This window comes from Rousettus aegyptiacus, unplaced genomic scaffold (assembly GCF_014176215.1).
Source record: "Rousettus aegyptiacus isolate mRouAeg1 unplaced genomic scaffold, mRouAeg1.p scaffold_m13_p_5, whole genome shotgun sequence".
In the NCBI taxonomy this organism is placed as follows: Eukaryota; Metazoa; Chordata; class Mammalia; order Chiroptera; family Pteropodidae; genus Rousettus; species Rousettus aegyptiacus.
Window position 1 is genome coordinate 82,079,962 of NW_023416308.1, and position 16,465 is coordinate 82,096,426.

Below are 16,465 nucleotides of genomic sequence, written 5' to 3' on the forward strand. Positions count from 1 at the left end.
AGTGCTGAGCTCAGTGGCTAACACATAGTACTGAATCTTAGCTTGATAATTACTAATATTAACAAGAAGCTTACTATTCAGAATAATCACGTGGCAAACTTCTTCCAACAGCTTACCTCTCTGTCCTTGGATTCTAAATATTCAGGGTGGGATGGGAAGGGAGTAAATTAAATATGGCCATAAATTCTTTGCAGCTCATGCTATCAAAAGATGGAATCTATTTTTCTGCCCCTTGAATCTACACTGATCTTGTGATTTACTTTGACCAATAGAATGTGATGAAAATAAAGCTGTCTGAGTTCCAAACTTGCGGTCTTAAGAGGCCTTGCAGTTTCCTTCTTCACAATTAGGAATGCTGCCCTAAGTATGTCACATAAGAAAGCCAGTCTAGTCTTTTGGAGGATGAGAGGCCATGTGGAGCATAACCAAGGCACCTCAGCCAACAGCCAGTCACCACGTGAGCCTGCCATATGAGTGAGGTCATCTTGGACCCAAACGAACCTAGCTAGATGAGCGAGCCTGGGGGAAATCAGTAGAGGAACTGTGCAGTGAATGCACAGAAATAATAAATTGTTCTAGCCACTCATTTTAAGGTGGTTTGTTGCAATGCAATAATAAAATGATGCAGGTGGGAAAGGCCAGGCTTGTGTATGATTGGCTTGCCCTATCCCAATGCAGGACCACTGCCCTAGGCCTTTCATCCCCATGCCTCTCTCTGCCACTTCCCATCCACACCTGGGCTGAGTGCCTTCTCACATGGTCTCATTCCTATGCTGCTTTATGCTTCCTTCACCCCTGATTTTTAGTGCTGCATGGATTTCCAACTCATTCCACAAAGAGAAGAAAAGGTCCAGATTTGTTCTTTGCCCCCTCCTCAAGTATCTGAATCCAGCATCCTCCCCACAAACACTGATCTACGTAATGACTAAGTCCTGCCAATTCTATATCCTTCGCATCTCTCAGACCTGTCCCCCTCTCGCCATTCCCACTGCTCCTGCTACTTCCTTGGTTCAGATCTTGCATTTCACCGGGGCTATTAAACTCTTAACTTATCTCTCTGCCTTCGTCTAACACAGTTACAGGCAATGCTCTCATCTTCTGACATCTTTATAAAATAAAAAACTCATCATGCTTAAAACTCTTCACTATCTACAGAATGAAGTGCAAATTCACTTGCATGAATGACATGGAAGGCCCCGCCATGATCTGGTCACTGCCTGTTTTCCTTTGTTATCTCATACTGTGTTTTCCTTAATACAGCCCTGCATCCCACCCTTAGCTACATCAAACTCCTTGCTTTTCGCACGTCTGAGCTGTCACACACTCTGTTTCCTTTGCCTGGAATGCAGGCCTAGCATATCTCTCTCTGTAGCTCCTCTAATGAATCTCTCAACTGTACCCCTCTCTCAAGGCGGAGATGGCCAATTTTTGATGCCTGCACGGGGCCTGGGAAAATGTCTATTATATAGTTCTTGTAACACTTCATTGGACTGTATTGTTTCCTCAGCTGCCTCCCCCTTCCTAGACAACGAGCAGTGAACTACTTGAAGGTGGTGACAGTGTCATTCTTTGTGCTGCATCTAGAATTTAGTAGGCATTAATATATTTGTGTTGAATGATAAAAATGAATGAGTAAAAAATAAATGGCTAACACCTAGGTTTCCTTGTGCCTGCTCAGACCATTGCTGAGACTTCCCTGACTCCTCGTTGTGTCCTCGGACCTGAAGAGCAACACAAAAAAAGTACATGAAGCACTTAGCACAGCCCAACAGCGCTATCAGGCCCCAAAGCCCTTTCCCACACAGCAAAAATCATCAACTAGACCAAGATTCTAGAGACCTGGGTTCTCCTCTGGTCCCGGTTCCACCACTTCCTGGGTTTGCTAAAAAGTCCCTGGGCCTCACTTGCTCTGCGTATCCTAACACACTAGCTGGGTGACTAAGACGCTATAAATTTTAAAAGTGCTTGAGTACCATAAATAGTTCCATGAAGACAGAAGAAATATGAAAAGAAAGTAATTACAAAGTGGCTAAAAGACACCTTAGACTCTACTCTCTTACCATCTCTTGCTCTTTATTCTAAAATTCCAGAGTATGCCCCTAGGGAGACAGAAACTGTGAAACTGGGCATTTGTGCCACTGCCTTGTCAGCAGGCAGTCAGTTATGCGACTCAGCACAGGCGTGGATGCCAACACTACAGCCTGTGACTGGCCAAAATCAACATTTCAGGAGAGGGAGCAAGATAAACAGATAAAAGGAGAACAGAGGAGAAAGGAGGGAGAATGTAAAGGAAATTTAAAAGAAACGGAGGAGCACAAACACTCACACACAGACAAATGTATAAGATAGGTGGGTAGGAGAGAAAAGGTATGAACGAAAGTATGAAAAGAGAAACAGATTTAAAGAGAAAGAAGTGTGTGTGTGTGTGTGTGTGTGTGTGTGTGTGTGTGTGTGAGCGAGAGAGAGAGAGAGAGAGAAAGAGAGAGAGAGAGAGAGAGAGAGAGAGAGAGAGAGAGAAGAAGAAGAAGAAGGAGGAGGAGGAGAAGAGGGAGGAGGAGGAGGAGGACGAGGAGAGGGAGAGAGGGAAAGGAAGAGGGTGACGGGGAGAAGGGAGAGGAGTTAAAGTACAAAACATTGACCTTCCCTCTGGTATTATTTCACAAGAACATGACCCAACCCTTGGGTTAGTGACCTGGGCCACTGTCAAGTAACACAGCAGGAAGCATTCGTGGTTAGGGATGCCCCATATATTTTCGGGTGCACCCAGGGACCTCTTTTTTTTGAAGAAAGGTTATCTTTAATCCTTGATGACAAGACAGTTCTAAACTTAACAGGTTCTAGCTGCAGGGCTATCAGGAAGAGGAACAAGTTGAGGCCAGCTTGGGAAGGTTCCTGAGAGTCCAGGAAATAGCCCAGGGGCATCAAGATGGTCTGTGGGTGTCATAAAGAAGTCTGTCTACAGGTTAAGGTTATACTGGGCCCCGCTTCCAATATGCTTAGTCCCCACTAAGCAGCTGTCTAGCCTGCTTCCAAATGAAACTGCCTGGGAGTTGGTCATTCACCATTCTAGGCTGCTCGACTAAGGTGGGCCCTATTGGCTCAGTGGGCATCAACATCCTCCCACCACTCAGTGACTGCCCCACCTTTGGCATTCTCACTATGCTCCCCTAAGGCCATCCTCTGAGGCACCCAAGAGGAGAAAAGGGAGAAAGGCTGCCTGAATCCTCTATTGGCAGGTCCAAAAATTTGTTCCTGAGGCCAGAGGCTCAGCTCAGTAACTTCTACTCTGGGACAGTCCTGATACAAAGCCAAAGGACAGGTGACGCTCACAGCCTGGCCTTCCTGCTCCCAAAGCAACCTCACCCCGAATGGCTGGAAAGCTGCAACAGGGTCCAGGGCAGCCTCATCCTCCAAGGTGGGCTGCATCAGGACCACCATCGACAGAGACGCTTGAGGTCAACCACAGCTGAGTCAAGGTAAGTTGAATTGTAGCTAAATAGGGTCAGAACTGTAACTGAGCCACCTTTTCACCTCTAGAAAACTCATCTAAGAATTTACCAAAGTCATACCTGCCTGCCCCTGAGCTGATTTCTAGGAAAACACAAAGAGGGCTGGTGAGCTCTCAGGTGGGAACTCCAAGTCTTCGAAGAAGTAGCAGCAATGAACATACAGAATGTACAGGAGAGATGCCCTCTCTGAGGCAGGTAAAATATGATGATGCCTTATGGGAATATCCCTAATGCCCTAGTCCAGGAAAATATGGGACTGCTATATAAAGCAGAACCAGGCACTGCACAAAGCCAGGAGGGAGAGAGATGCGGGTCCACGAAACCACGCTAAAGGTACTCACGATAGTCTTAAAACCTGGTCCCAAAAGTCTTTGACGTGTTTCCTGTCAAAATAACCCTCTCTCTTAAATCTAGGCTCTGTGACTGTTTGACCTACAGAAGACAGATGAAATGAATCTGTGCCACTTTTCAGGTCCAGGACTCAAGAAACCAGCGGCTTCCACTTCCTGTCTCCCATGCTATGAGGAAGCCCAGGCCACATGGAGAAGGCACATGTAGGTGATGTGACAGTCCCAGCTGAGGTCCCAGCAATAGGCAGCATCAACTCTCAGACATATGAGGGAAGACACTGCCAGGTGATACCAGTCCCTACCCGCTGAGTCACCCAAATCTTGAAGTCTTTCCAGCCGAGGTCCCAGACAACTTGGAGCAAGGACTAGCCAGCCATCCTGAGGTGCTCTATAAAATTCCTAATCCACAGAGTCTGGGAGCATAATAAAATGGCTGTTTTATACCATAAAATTTAGGGTGCTTAGGTAGCGGTAGATAACTGTAACAGATTTTGGTACCTAGAAGTGGACTTCTGTTCAAATAAAATCCTAAAACAATGAGTTTGGAACTGAGTGACAGGCTGTCAGGTGGAGTTTGAGAAAAAATAAGAAAAATGTTCTTGGAAGCTAGAGGAGAGAAGACCGTTGTAATGATAAAAAGTTTGGTGATTCTGTTACCTGGGGTAACATGGAAAACAGAAAACCTAGCTAATAAATTAGATGAACTAGCTAAAGATATTTCCAGGCAGAGGGATGAACGTGCCATCTGACTTATACTAGCTGCCTATGGTGAAAACGGAGAGATATGAGTCAAAAGCAGAAATGTTCAGTTTTCAAACAAAATTTAAAGAAAATATAAACAGGCTTTCTGGGTTACAAAATAAAATTGTTACATTCTCAGTCTTTCTAGATAGGAAAAATTTCTCAAATTAAGAAATGGCTTCCAGATTACGATGACTCTGTGTGTGTGTGTGTGTGTGTGCGCGCGCGCGTGTAAACTTATCAAACTATACAGTTTAATTTCCACAGTTTATTTATCCCTTTAATTCTCCCTCAATAAATCTTTTTTAAAAAATCTAGAGTGAGACTGAAAGATCCGTTGTCAAGGCCTAAATGAAATGAGACTGCATGAGCTCTAAGGTTCTTCTTCAGCTCTGCCTTTCTAAGAGTCCGTGGACTGAATGGAAAGGGAGTTCAAAGTTAACAAGACCCACTAGGAAGGTACTACAAGGACTCAAATAGCACAGCAGCCTATCCTCTAAGAAGCTGATCTCCCAGCCATCTAGTTAACTGGTCAACAAATAGTTACTGTTTTCTAGGTATTAGGCATTGTCCTAGGCTCAGGAAAGATGAAAAGAAATCAAAGTTCTTTATCCCAAGAAGTCTACATTTTCCCAGGTACCCAGGTTTCCCACACCTGTATCCAGAGGTAAGGTTCCCAAATATACTACTGACGACCCGCATTTCCAAGTTGCAATGACTCAGGTGCTGGAGTTTCAGAATGAAGAAGCTGCTGAGATCAGCAGACACGACAAGTCTTCTGAGAACAGCCCCTGCTGCCCGCCAGGCCTTACAACACAACTGAAATCTCCTGAGAGCAACCAGTGTCAAAGTTCACCCATCTAGGCGGCTGAGTCGGCGCTAAACGTAACCCTTCTTTGCATGTCACCAAGCTGCTTCCTTAGCCCCGCCCCCCGCTCGTCAACAGACACGGACAAAAGCATAAAGCCTGACCTGTGGAACTCAGAGGAGCTTTGAGAATCTCACCTCCCACCTGCAGATTTGGTTGCAGCCAAATCTTATGAGCTGGAGTAGAAAAAGCCTGTGGGGTGTGGGTGGGGGGTGGGGGGGGAATGGGATATATCTGGAAACCAAAGGTAAAGCCCCATCAACGAAGAGAAAGGGAAACCTCTCCAGGAGACCAAAACAGCAAAGAACACAACTTTTGGTGGTCAAATGAAAAGGCTTAGATTTCCTCCTCCTACACACATATTTTGCCAAATCAAAACTGGGCTATAAAGGAAAAGGAAGATATAAATTAGCAAAACACTCATAAAAACCTAATAATGGAATGGAATTCCGGACCTTTAACCCATATTGGCTTAGTGGTAGCATTAGGTGAAGTCTTATTCAAGTTAAGGATACAGCCTTGCAAATGCATATCTTGACATTCCACAGGGTCCCATTTACCCTTCCCCACCAGTTTTCCATGCTTCAGAGTATACTCTGCCCCTTTAGCATCACCAGGTTCCTCTGCCTCCATGTGGATGATGTGGAGATCCCCAAAGCAGCCAGAGAGTCAAAGGCCCAGTTTTCCAAGCACTCCACAGCACTCCACAGCCAAAGCTCTGGTCATACCACAGAGTTCTTTCCCCACTGGGACCCCTGGGCTGGCAATGATAAAAGGGCCCAGCGTCACTGCCAAACATCTTTTGAAAGGTCAGACTAACAAATTTGGGACCCACGGTCATCCATCCAGGCTATAAATGCCGTGATGAAGAAAGAGATTGGATTATCCCTCTTTGTCCCCTACTGTTCACCACAGAGCCTGGCACCTAGGAGGAGAGCCCTCAGAGTTCAATGATGATAATTTCCTACCTCGACTGCACTACTCAGCTCAAAGAATACCCCCCAGGTGAGACTGGGGGTGAAGGTGGCCAGAGAGAACCACCAGGTGACAATTTAGAAAATAACACCTGTAGTCCACTGGCAGCCTCTGAGAGAACGGTGTAGTTTGCCCCAGAGGCCTGTGACTGCATGCCAAAAGCCCAGGAAAGAAGGGAGGGAGGGAAGCAGAAATGTAGCAGGAAGGAAGGGAAGTCAAGACTTTGAAGGAAGGCTAGAAAAATGCTTTTTTTAGGCACCTCAGAGACTTGGATATTTACAAACACCATCCATCATATTATGATGGCAAGCATGCTAGGAAGCTAAAAAGCAGTTTCTAAAAATGTTTGAAACATGTACGTATGTATTCCAAATAGAAACTGGGGAACCTGTCAGCGGTCCTAATTCTGCTTTGTGACTGATGTAAAAATGCATTTCCCACCCTCTCCCCTCACCCCACATAGTGGAAATTAGAAGAAAAAATGAATACTTACAGGAATTAAGGGCTGTTGGGTATGGAAATTTCTAATTCAGGTTCTAAATATACGATTTCCTTAAAATTAAAAGTAAGACCATACGATCACATAGAATGTTTATTTCACCCCTTACAGTCTCACATACAGGAAATGGGAACCTTACTTCCTAGTCCCCATCTTTCACCAGGCTGGTGAGAGCCCAGCAAAGCTGCTTCCCCAGAAGTAGACAATGAGAGACAAGGACCTCAAGATCTTGACCTGTTTCTGCCTTGGCTACCACACGTCCCTGTTTTACCCAAGAAGTTGGTAGTTCCTGTCCTTCTCAGCCTCACCCAGATCAGGAAAGCAAACGTGCGAGCAACTCCAGTCTAGGTTAGACGGGGTGTGTGGGTAGGGGGCAAGAGTGTTCTTGCTATTTTTCTTTCTTTTTTTCCTTTCTTTTTTTTTTTTTTTTTTTTTGCCACAAAGTAGATATACAATCTGTTTGTATGAGTACCAAGCTCTTATACACTTAACATATCAGAACCTACCAACCTCTGTTCCTTCAGTTCCATCCGGACCATTTCCACGGGGACCAAATCCGGCATGTGTGGTGTAGGGAGCTCCTCTCCTGCCTCATACGTGTCAGTCACTCCCTAGGCGCACCCCATCCTACCAATCACATCTGCATTCCAGCTTGAATGAATCAAACATCTACCACCACCTTTGGCCAGCCCGGACTGTGCCACGCCCCACTGGGCTCAGCCTGGCACTGCACAGCCCAGACATCTAGGAAGCAACAGCCCTATCCCAGTCTAAGCTGAGCACCCTTCTCACAGCTATCCATTCTAGTGGCTGAGGCCAAACTTGTCTACCTGAGATTTAGCAGAAGGGGCTAAGAAAGGTATGTGGCTTTAATAAAAGAGCCCGGAGGTTCTTCTAAGACATCGGCTATCAGCCTTGGCCAAGACCTGAAAAGCCCAGATGAGAGCTGTACATCTACCTGCCAGCTCTGGAAGCTTTTATCCTATCACAGGAAGGGAGCCAACATTTACTGCGTGTCTTTATGCCAGATACTATACTGAGCACTAACGTACATTACCTCGCTTAATCCTCACAGTAACTCTGTGAGATAAGTACTACTATAATTTTACAGATGAGTAACCAAGATTTTAGAGAGCATAAGAAAACGCCCTGATATCTTACTATCTGGTAAGTGATTAGAACTTGGATTTGAAGCTAATTCTCAATGATTCCAAAAACCATAGCTTTTCTATGGTCTTACATTCCCATTTTCAAAAAGAAGACAAAACCAGCAAAGTGGATTATAGGTTACACTGACTAAAATTCTCCCAAGCTGCCTTGTTTGCAGCTCAGGCTAAATTCTTATAAAACTAGACTTCTCTGCTTGGAACTTGTACTCATATACTTAACTGCTTCCCCACTTCTACCCGCAATGTGATCAGCCTGGTCTATAGCTCAGGCGCAGCCCAGCTCAGGCATAGTCCCCGAGCTGTCCCCATCTTGGGAAAAAGATACAGCCAGAAGAACATCAGCTGCTTCTTGCTGGCTCCGTTCCTAGAGCTCTAGGCTCCTCCAATAGCACAAAGCAATGTTTGTTTTAGGGATCCTCTTTGTTCTCTCTTATGGAGACTTACAGAACTGGAAAATGGGGTACATACATATTAGAGACAACTTTTGCTTCATGGTCAGCATGAGCTGGGCCCAGATCATTTCATTTACCTGGATGACTGTCAGAGTCATGATAATACTCATTTATGTTTTGGCAGGGATCCTATCCAGGACCCAGGCCATTTGGCTGTCCCTGTACCTCACCCTCCAGTGATCCCCATTCACCCGGTAGCACTCCCCTACTCACCTGCTCAGAGTCCCCTGAGGGGCCTTAGTGCCTCTAGCTCCGTGGGTGATGCTGGAATTCTTGTTGGCAGTCATGGTCATTTCGGCTCTCTGCAAACCCAGAGCCCTGCAAAGAAGACAAGGCCTATAAGCCAAGTTTCCATGGGCAGCCAAAAGCACCTCAAACATTTCCAGATGACCTCCAAAACTGCCAAGAGGGTTTCTGTGGCGGGTGGTAGGAACCACTTTCCCACATGTATTTAATTCCACATATTATAGCTTAAGAGCCTCAAGGGACCCCTTATGTGGGTTAGAAAAAGAGTCTGTGAGCTAACAGATAGCTTATCTGTCCACAGAAATAAACTCCATTTCCATCGTACTTCTCATTTCTTAAGTCAGAGTGTCCGCAATTTCCAGCATGTCTCACAGCCTTTATAAATTTTGCCATATCTGCATACTTCCTGAACAACTATTTTTTCAATATTGTTCTTGAATCAACTTGAAACTGACTTGTTTTTCTTAAAATATTTAACCCTGTTCTAAATAATTAGTCATCCGTTCGTTCGACAAATATGAACTGAGCACCATGTCCCAGGCATTGCTATCTAGCATAGAACGAGACAAAAGTCTCTGCCCTTATGGAGTTTATATCCTTGTGAGGAGAAACAGACAATAAACATACACATGTCACATGTATGTGATACATAAGTGTAATCTGGTTTATAATATGGATGGTGATGATAAATGGCATGTAGAAAAAAATGAAGCAAGGTAGAAGGAAAGTGAAAAAAGTCTATTATTTTACATAAAATGTTCACAGAAGAACATTCTGATAAAGTGACATTTGAGCCAACACCAAAAAATTATGAGCTATCATATTTTTTCTAATGCCCATTAGACTAAAATAAATATATATTAAGGTATTTAGGTACTTAAAGACGAAAAATGTCCATTCATGTACCATATAGAGTTAGCAAATATAGCACCATTACTAAGGGGAGATGATTTTATGCTAAAATAATGAAAAGAAGAAAAAAGTTACCTCTTAAGGGTACATCTAGATTGCAAAGGAAGAAGTAAAATTATCTCATCTGCAGATGTTATGATCTTGTATTTAGAAAATCCTAAGGATTTCATTAAAAAAAACCTTAAACTAATATATAAAGTCAAACAAGATTTTTGGGATACAGTGTAATATTTTATTATGGTGACATTGGTTAATGAAATCCATTAAGTTTCAAGTGTACAATTCAATAGTAAGTCATATATATGTTACATTGTGTGTTCACTGCCCATAGTTAGAGCTCTTTCTGTCACCACATATTTGACCCCTTTTACCCTATCTATCTCTCCTCTCTTTCCTTTCCCTCTGGTAACTACTAGTCTACTCTCCATGTCCATGAGTCTCTGCTTGTCATGTTTGTTTGCTGCTTTCAGATTTATATCGCAACAGAGTAGTATTTTTAAAAACCAATTTGATTTCTATGCACTAGCAGTGATCGGAAAATAAAATCAAGGAAAACAATTAACGATAGCAGCAAACAGAATTTAAAAACTTAGGAATAAATTTAACAAAAGTGCAAGACTTGTACACTACAAACAACAGAACATCGACTGAAGGAAATTAAAGAACATATAAATAAATAGAAAGACATTCCATGTTCATGGATCACAAAATTCAAAATTGTTAAGTTGGTAATATCCACCCAATTGATCTGAGGAGTGAACAGAATATCCATCAACTGCAGAAATTGACAAGGTGATCCCAAAATTTTATGCCAATGAAATGGACCCAGAACAGTCAAAACAATCTTGACTTAACAATTTCAAAACACTGCAAAGCTACAGTAATCAAACCCATATATTTATGAACTGATTTTCAACAAAAATGCCAGGACAATTCAATAGAGAAAGAAAAGTCTTTTCAATAAATGTGCTAAAACAAGTGGATATTCATATGTACAAGAATGAAGTAGGCCACTTACCTCAAACCATTCCAAAAATTGAGTAAAAATGGATGATAGGCCTAACTGTAAGAGTTAAAACTACAAAAGCAAAGCCTAGAATAAAATATTGAGGTAAATCTTTGTAATACCTGATTAGGCAATGGTTTCTTAGCTATGACACCAAAAACACAAGCAACAACAATAAAAAAAGACATAAACTATGTCAAAATAAAAAAATCTTTGTGCTATTAAAAAATACTGTCGAGAAATTACCAAAAAAAAAAAAAAAGACACCTGCATAATGGGAGAAATTACCTACAAATCATGTATATGCTAAAGAATTTGTGTCCAGAATATATATATAAAAAAACCTTACAACTCAATAATAGAAAAACGAACAACCCAATTAAAAAAGCAGACACAGATTTTAAATACACATTTCTCCAACAAAATAAAATTGGCCAGTAAGCACATGAAATGATGTTGAACATCATTAGGGAAATACAAATCAAAACCACAATGAGGTATCACTTCACACCCACTCATATGGCTATAAATCAAAAAGACAGACACTAACAGGTACTAGTGAGGCTGTGGAGAAACTGAAACCTTTATTCTTTGCTGGTGGGAAAGTAAAAATGGTGCAGCCACTCTGGAAAACAGTTTGGAAGTTCCTCAAAAAGTTACATACTGAGTTATCATATGACCCATTGTGATCCACTCCTAGGTATATATCCTAGAGAAATAAAAATGTTATGTCAACACAAGTACTTGTGCACTCTAATGTTCGTAACAGTATCATTCATAACACCCAAAAAGTAGATACAACCCAAATGTCCACCAATAAACAAACACATAAACAAAATGGGGTATATTCATACACTGGATTATTATCCACACATAAAAAGGAAGAAAGTACATTGATACATTATACATTGTACAACATGGATGATCCCCGACAACATTGTTTAAATGTCCAGAATAAGGTAAATCTATAGAGACAGAGAGTAAATTAGTGGTTGCCAGGGGTTGTGTCGAGGATACAAGAATGAGGAGTGACTGCAATGCGTGTAGCGCTTCTTTTCTTCAGGGTGAAAAAAAGTTCTGGAATTAGATAATGGTGATGGTCACATAACTGTGAATATATTAAAAATAGTCAAAGTATATACTTAATATGGGTGTATTTTATGGTACGTGACTATCTCAGTATAGATGTTAAAATAAAACTTAAGGGCAAAACAAACTGGAGAGTGGATGTGAGCGACAGTCGCCGTGAACATGCACCCTGGCCTGGGCTGACGCCACCTCCCAGAAGCTCAACGAGTCGGGAACAACAGTTCCCGCGCTCTGACTGGCATTCTCATCACGCTGATCAAAACGAAGTATAACTGGACGTGAAAGTTAAACATATTTATTTATGGCCACTTATGACCTTAATCCTGGAGGTCATCTAATTATTACCTAGGTGCCAATGAGTGATTGGTCTCGATCGACAATAAGCCAAACTCTAATTCTTGATATCATTGATAGTTCAATGTGAAATGTGCCACCTCTAATTTCCGTAACTTCATGGATGCTCTCGGGGTTGTTTCTGGTGATGGTAGTAGTGGGTGGAGTTAGAAAGGGATAAGGCATAAGGGCGATTATCTGATGGTGACTGAAATGAAACATCCCTCCAAGGTGAATACTACGGATGCTCTAGGAAAAAGGAAACCAAAACTGAGCCTCGCTTTTGCCCTTCATAAAGTGGAGAAAAGCCATCCCTACCTTTTGGGAACAAAAGTGTTTATAAACTTAAGTATGCAGCATGATGCTAGTGATGGTGCTGATGGTGATGGTGACAAGGAGGAGGAGGAGGTGGAGAAGTCAACCCTGCCGCCAGAGCAGCTATGCACACTAGCTCTGGTGAGATATTTCTTTACCTGCGCCAGCCCAGTGCCAAGTTAAGTGCTTGGTATATGGCTGGGTGTGCAATAGAAGGAAGGGAGAGAAGTGACAGCTTCTGGAAGCCTTCCCAGGCCAGTTCTCAGGATCCTCAGGGAGCACAGTGCTACCAGGAATCAATGTGCTAAGTAGCAGCTTCCAACTGTGCCCATGGCAACAACAGTCACAACAACCATCATAACCCATCAAAACAACACTGGACGTGCTCTAACAGCTCCAGGGCAGGCTCTCAGGGAATGGGCAGCAGACGTGTGAAAAGATCCAGAAACTGAAATATATTAAAAGAACGTAATGAAAAATATTTTCCTTCTATCCCTGAACTCCCGTCCTAAGGAGACTGAACCCACTGCTCTGAAATGTTATTACGCAGTTGAATGTGAGAACAGAACCAACTTAGTAAGAAGGAAAAATATAGATGACTCTGACATTTGCCTGGGTCAAGAAGAAAAATACTGTGAAGATGTAACCAAGAGAGGAGTGAATCAAAATCACTCACCAGGCCCATGGCAGGGACCCTTGGTCACCCCTCTCTAAGAGAATGGCTGCTATGCTCAGAAGTGAGGCACTGCTGAGGACCCCAGAAGGGCCCATTATGTCAGAAGAACAGATGAAAAATATATTCTTCTCATAGTCCTCCCTCCCACCTGCTCGCTCTAGGCCAAGTCTATCAGGGCCAGGAAAGCATCTAGGAGGGGCCTGAGGAACTGAAGACCAGCCTCACTAACCTTTTACGCCTGAAGCTCAGACATGACCACTCTGCATGGCTGGCTCCCTGGGGGACGCTGCTTCTCCCAGGGCCGTGAGCACAACCCCAGGCTCTCATCTATGCTCATCTATGCCTGACACCTTCGCCAGTCAAGCTACAAGGACAGAAGATACTCTCAAGCAGAGGAAACACCCACTGGGAATGGAGCGGAGAAGCAAAGGGGGCGAGAGGCTGTTTCACTAGTTCCCAGGCCCAACGATGGCAAAGGCCAGGCAGACACCGCATGTTTGGCAACAAAACTGTTCAGTTAGCATCTACCAGCAATCATGAGTTGCTCAAAAACCCAGCTCTGACAAATGATAAACAACGATCTGAAGAGTTACAATACAGAGAAAGGAACATAATAAAGGACCTCTAGAATTTTTCTACAAACTGCATTGAGACAGAGACCACAGTCCCAGATGCTTGAGGTACAGTGGGAAGAACACCTGACGTGGACTCAGATAACTAAGTCCGACCCTGCCTTTCTCAACTGCTAGTTAAGTGACATCGCATAAGTGATTTGCAAAAGTGAGAGCAATGATATTTCACGTGATTGTTATATCTGGCACACAGAAGCTTAAATAGTAAAAGGTTTTTCTTCCTTCATGTTTCTCTAGGTATTTGGAAGGCAACCTCTTCATTCACGAGCCTGAGTCACTTTTCAGACTCCCAGGCACTACCATTCAATTCATTTACTCCATGCTAGGTACTATGCAAGGTGCTAGATACAAAAATGGGCGGACACAGTTCCTGCCCTGGGGGAGCTAACTTTAAAGGGAAAAAAGTCAAGTAAAAGGTAGACTCTAGCAAGGCCTCAAAGCAAGGTGACATTTGAAGTAAGCCTTAACCCAGGGGTCTTCAACCCCCAGGCCATGGACCAGTACAAGTCTGTGGCCTATTAAGAACCGGGTCACATAGTAGGAGGTGAGCAGCAGATGAGCAAGCATGAGCCAGCGAAGCTTCATCTGTATTTGCAGCCACTCCCCCAGGGCTAGCTTCACTGCCTCAGCTCCACCTCAGATCATCAGGCATTAGATTCTCAAAGGAGCACCAGTCCCTGGTGCCAAAAAGGTTGGGGACTGCCGCCTTAACCTATCTGTTACCCACAGTAATTAGAACCAAGGAAATGCAAGGTTACATTTTATAATGAGACATGCTGCTAGATTCTTTATACAATTATATTAGCTCAAGTTATAAGCACTTTACATGTATTAAATCATTTAATTCTTTTAACAACCTTATGAAGTCTGTACTATTATTATTTACATGTTACTGAGGAAACCAAAGTACTGAGAAAAATAGCTTGCCCCCGTCACACAGGAATTTGAGACCAGGTGGCCTGCACTGAGCCAGGACCCAGTACTACTTCCATCTACTTCAGCTCTCACTATTCTAGGAGATAATAGATAATACAGACCTACTCGGAATTTAGGCTCAGAGAGATTAAATGACGAGCTGGAGATCATTCGCCCAGGGAAGGAAGAGCAGGAATGTGGACTCAGCTATGCCTCCTCCGCTCACGCCAACACCAACGGGGGGCTTGTTAAACATGCAGAGTCCCAGGTCCCGCCTCCACCTCCTGAATGGGGATCTGTGGGGCGGCGCCTAGGAATCTGCATTTTCAGAAAGTGCTTCAGGCTAGTCTTATACACCCGTAGGTATGAAAACTTGTGTCCTACAACTTGCTCTCTGAGAACTTGGAAAAGTATGAAGGGTGACTACTGACCGACCATCTTCCCAAGAGTTTGCCCAGCCATGAGCAAATAAAGATGGATACTCGGTCCCTCTTCCTCTTCCCACCCCGCGTAGAACTACAGACCCTCAGTGACAAAGGGGCAGGCACATCACCGGACCCAGTGAAAGCATTACTTATGTCCCCTCGAAACAGTTTCCTCAGTCTTCGGTGTGCGCAGAACTTCTACATATCGAAGCAATTCTTTTTACCACCCGCCTGTGGTAGCTAACAACTGCTTTCCTCACTTTCTCCTCATTTTCAAACTCCTGGGAAAAAGAGTTTATACCCCAAGACATAAACCGGTCGGTTGCAAGAGCAAAAAATTTGTCTCACTGGGCCTTTCCTTTATTTTTAATAACTCCGAATTAGTTGTCAAACATTTTAAAAATTGAATGTGTACAAATAAAATACAAATAAAAACTCAGATTCAGGCTTCTCTTGAAAAATTAGAAAATCTGCCATCACTGTCTGCATTTCTATTTAGCAACAGTTGGCCTTACCTGAGTCCATGCAGCAAGTTCTCTCCAATTTACCACTGTCCCTTCCCACTCAATGCCTACAGCTGGCCAGCCTTACACAACTCTGTGTCCTGACTTGCAGGCAGCCACTGAGTGCTGCAGTCCCAGAATGCACCCCAGCAGGGAAGGGTGAGAAGGTACTGCACTAGGAGCAGCCACACAAAGCCTCCTAGACAACTGGGCCTGAGCTGGGGAGAAAAGCCTATTCTAGTGCAGGGCACGCCTCTTGGCACTTGAAAACCCCATCTATTCTCCTCACTGCCACTGGAGGAAAGAGACTCTGAAGGCTCCTTGCGTTAACTCAGTTCAGCCTTCATCTCGCAACTCTCTAGCTAGCTCCCTTAGTGCTCCCTCTCCCCACAACCCAATCTTATCACCCGATCCAAGAAAGGATCCATAAGAGGTCAGTCCCTGAAGGGAGCTCCTTCTGCGGAACTAAGAACGAACTTTCTCATCCTAGAGCAAAAGACTGCTTCCCCTTGTTGAGGCAACATTTCTAAAGGTCTAGCTGGTATGCCCTGCCCCTGAAGGAGACTTTTGAACACTGAGAGTGATGAGAACAGATGCATGCCTTTGGAGGGAAGCGTCCCATTCTGCTGGGGCTGAAGTTGCCACTGAGGGGGAAGTACAAACACTGCCAAGCATTCTGTTTTACTCGTCCAGGTAAGAAGTCGAGACACCCGACAAAGGAAACCTCTAAACCACATGAGAGAATTTCTGCCGACATCTATGTTCCACTATTTCTTAAGCAATCTGTCTTGTGGAAGTAACAGCTTCAGAGGCAGCGCGAAGGGAAGGAAGGAAGCAGTGCGTCAGGGGG

General features: G+C 43.7%; 1 protein-coding gene across 13 annotated transcripts in view; it reads right to left on the reverse strand.

Moving 5' to 3' along the window:
• Positions 1 to 16,465, reverse strand: part of DENND2B (DENN domain containing 2B) — a 155,189-nt gene that overhangs the window by 38,246 nt on the left and 100,478 nt on the right. For 12 of the 13 annotated variants that reach the window (XM_016147378.2, XM_016147380.2, XM_016147381.2 and 9 more), the window contains one exon: positions 8,777 to 8,881. In XM_016147378.2, coding sequence (XP_016002864.2) covers positions 8,777 to 8,856 — 80 coding nt within the window. In that variant the 5' untranslated portion in view covers positions 8,857 to 8,881. Of the gene's footprint in view, positions 1 to 8,776; positions 8,888 to 16,465 lie in introns of those variants that run through there. The other variant, XM_036221602.1, reaches the window with a different exon arrangement.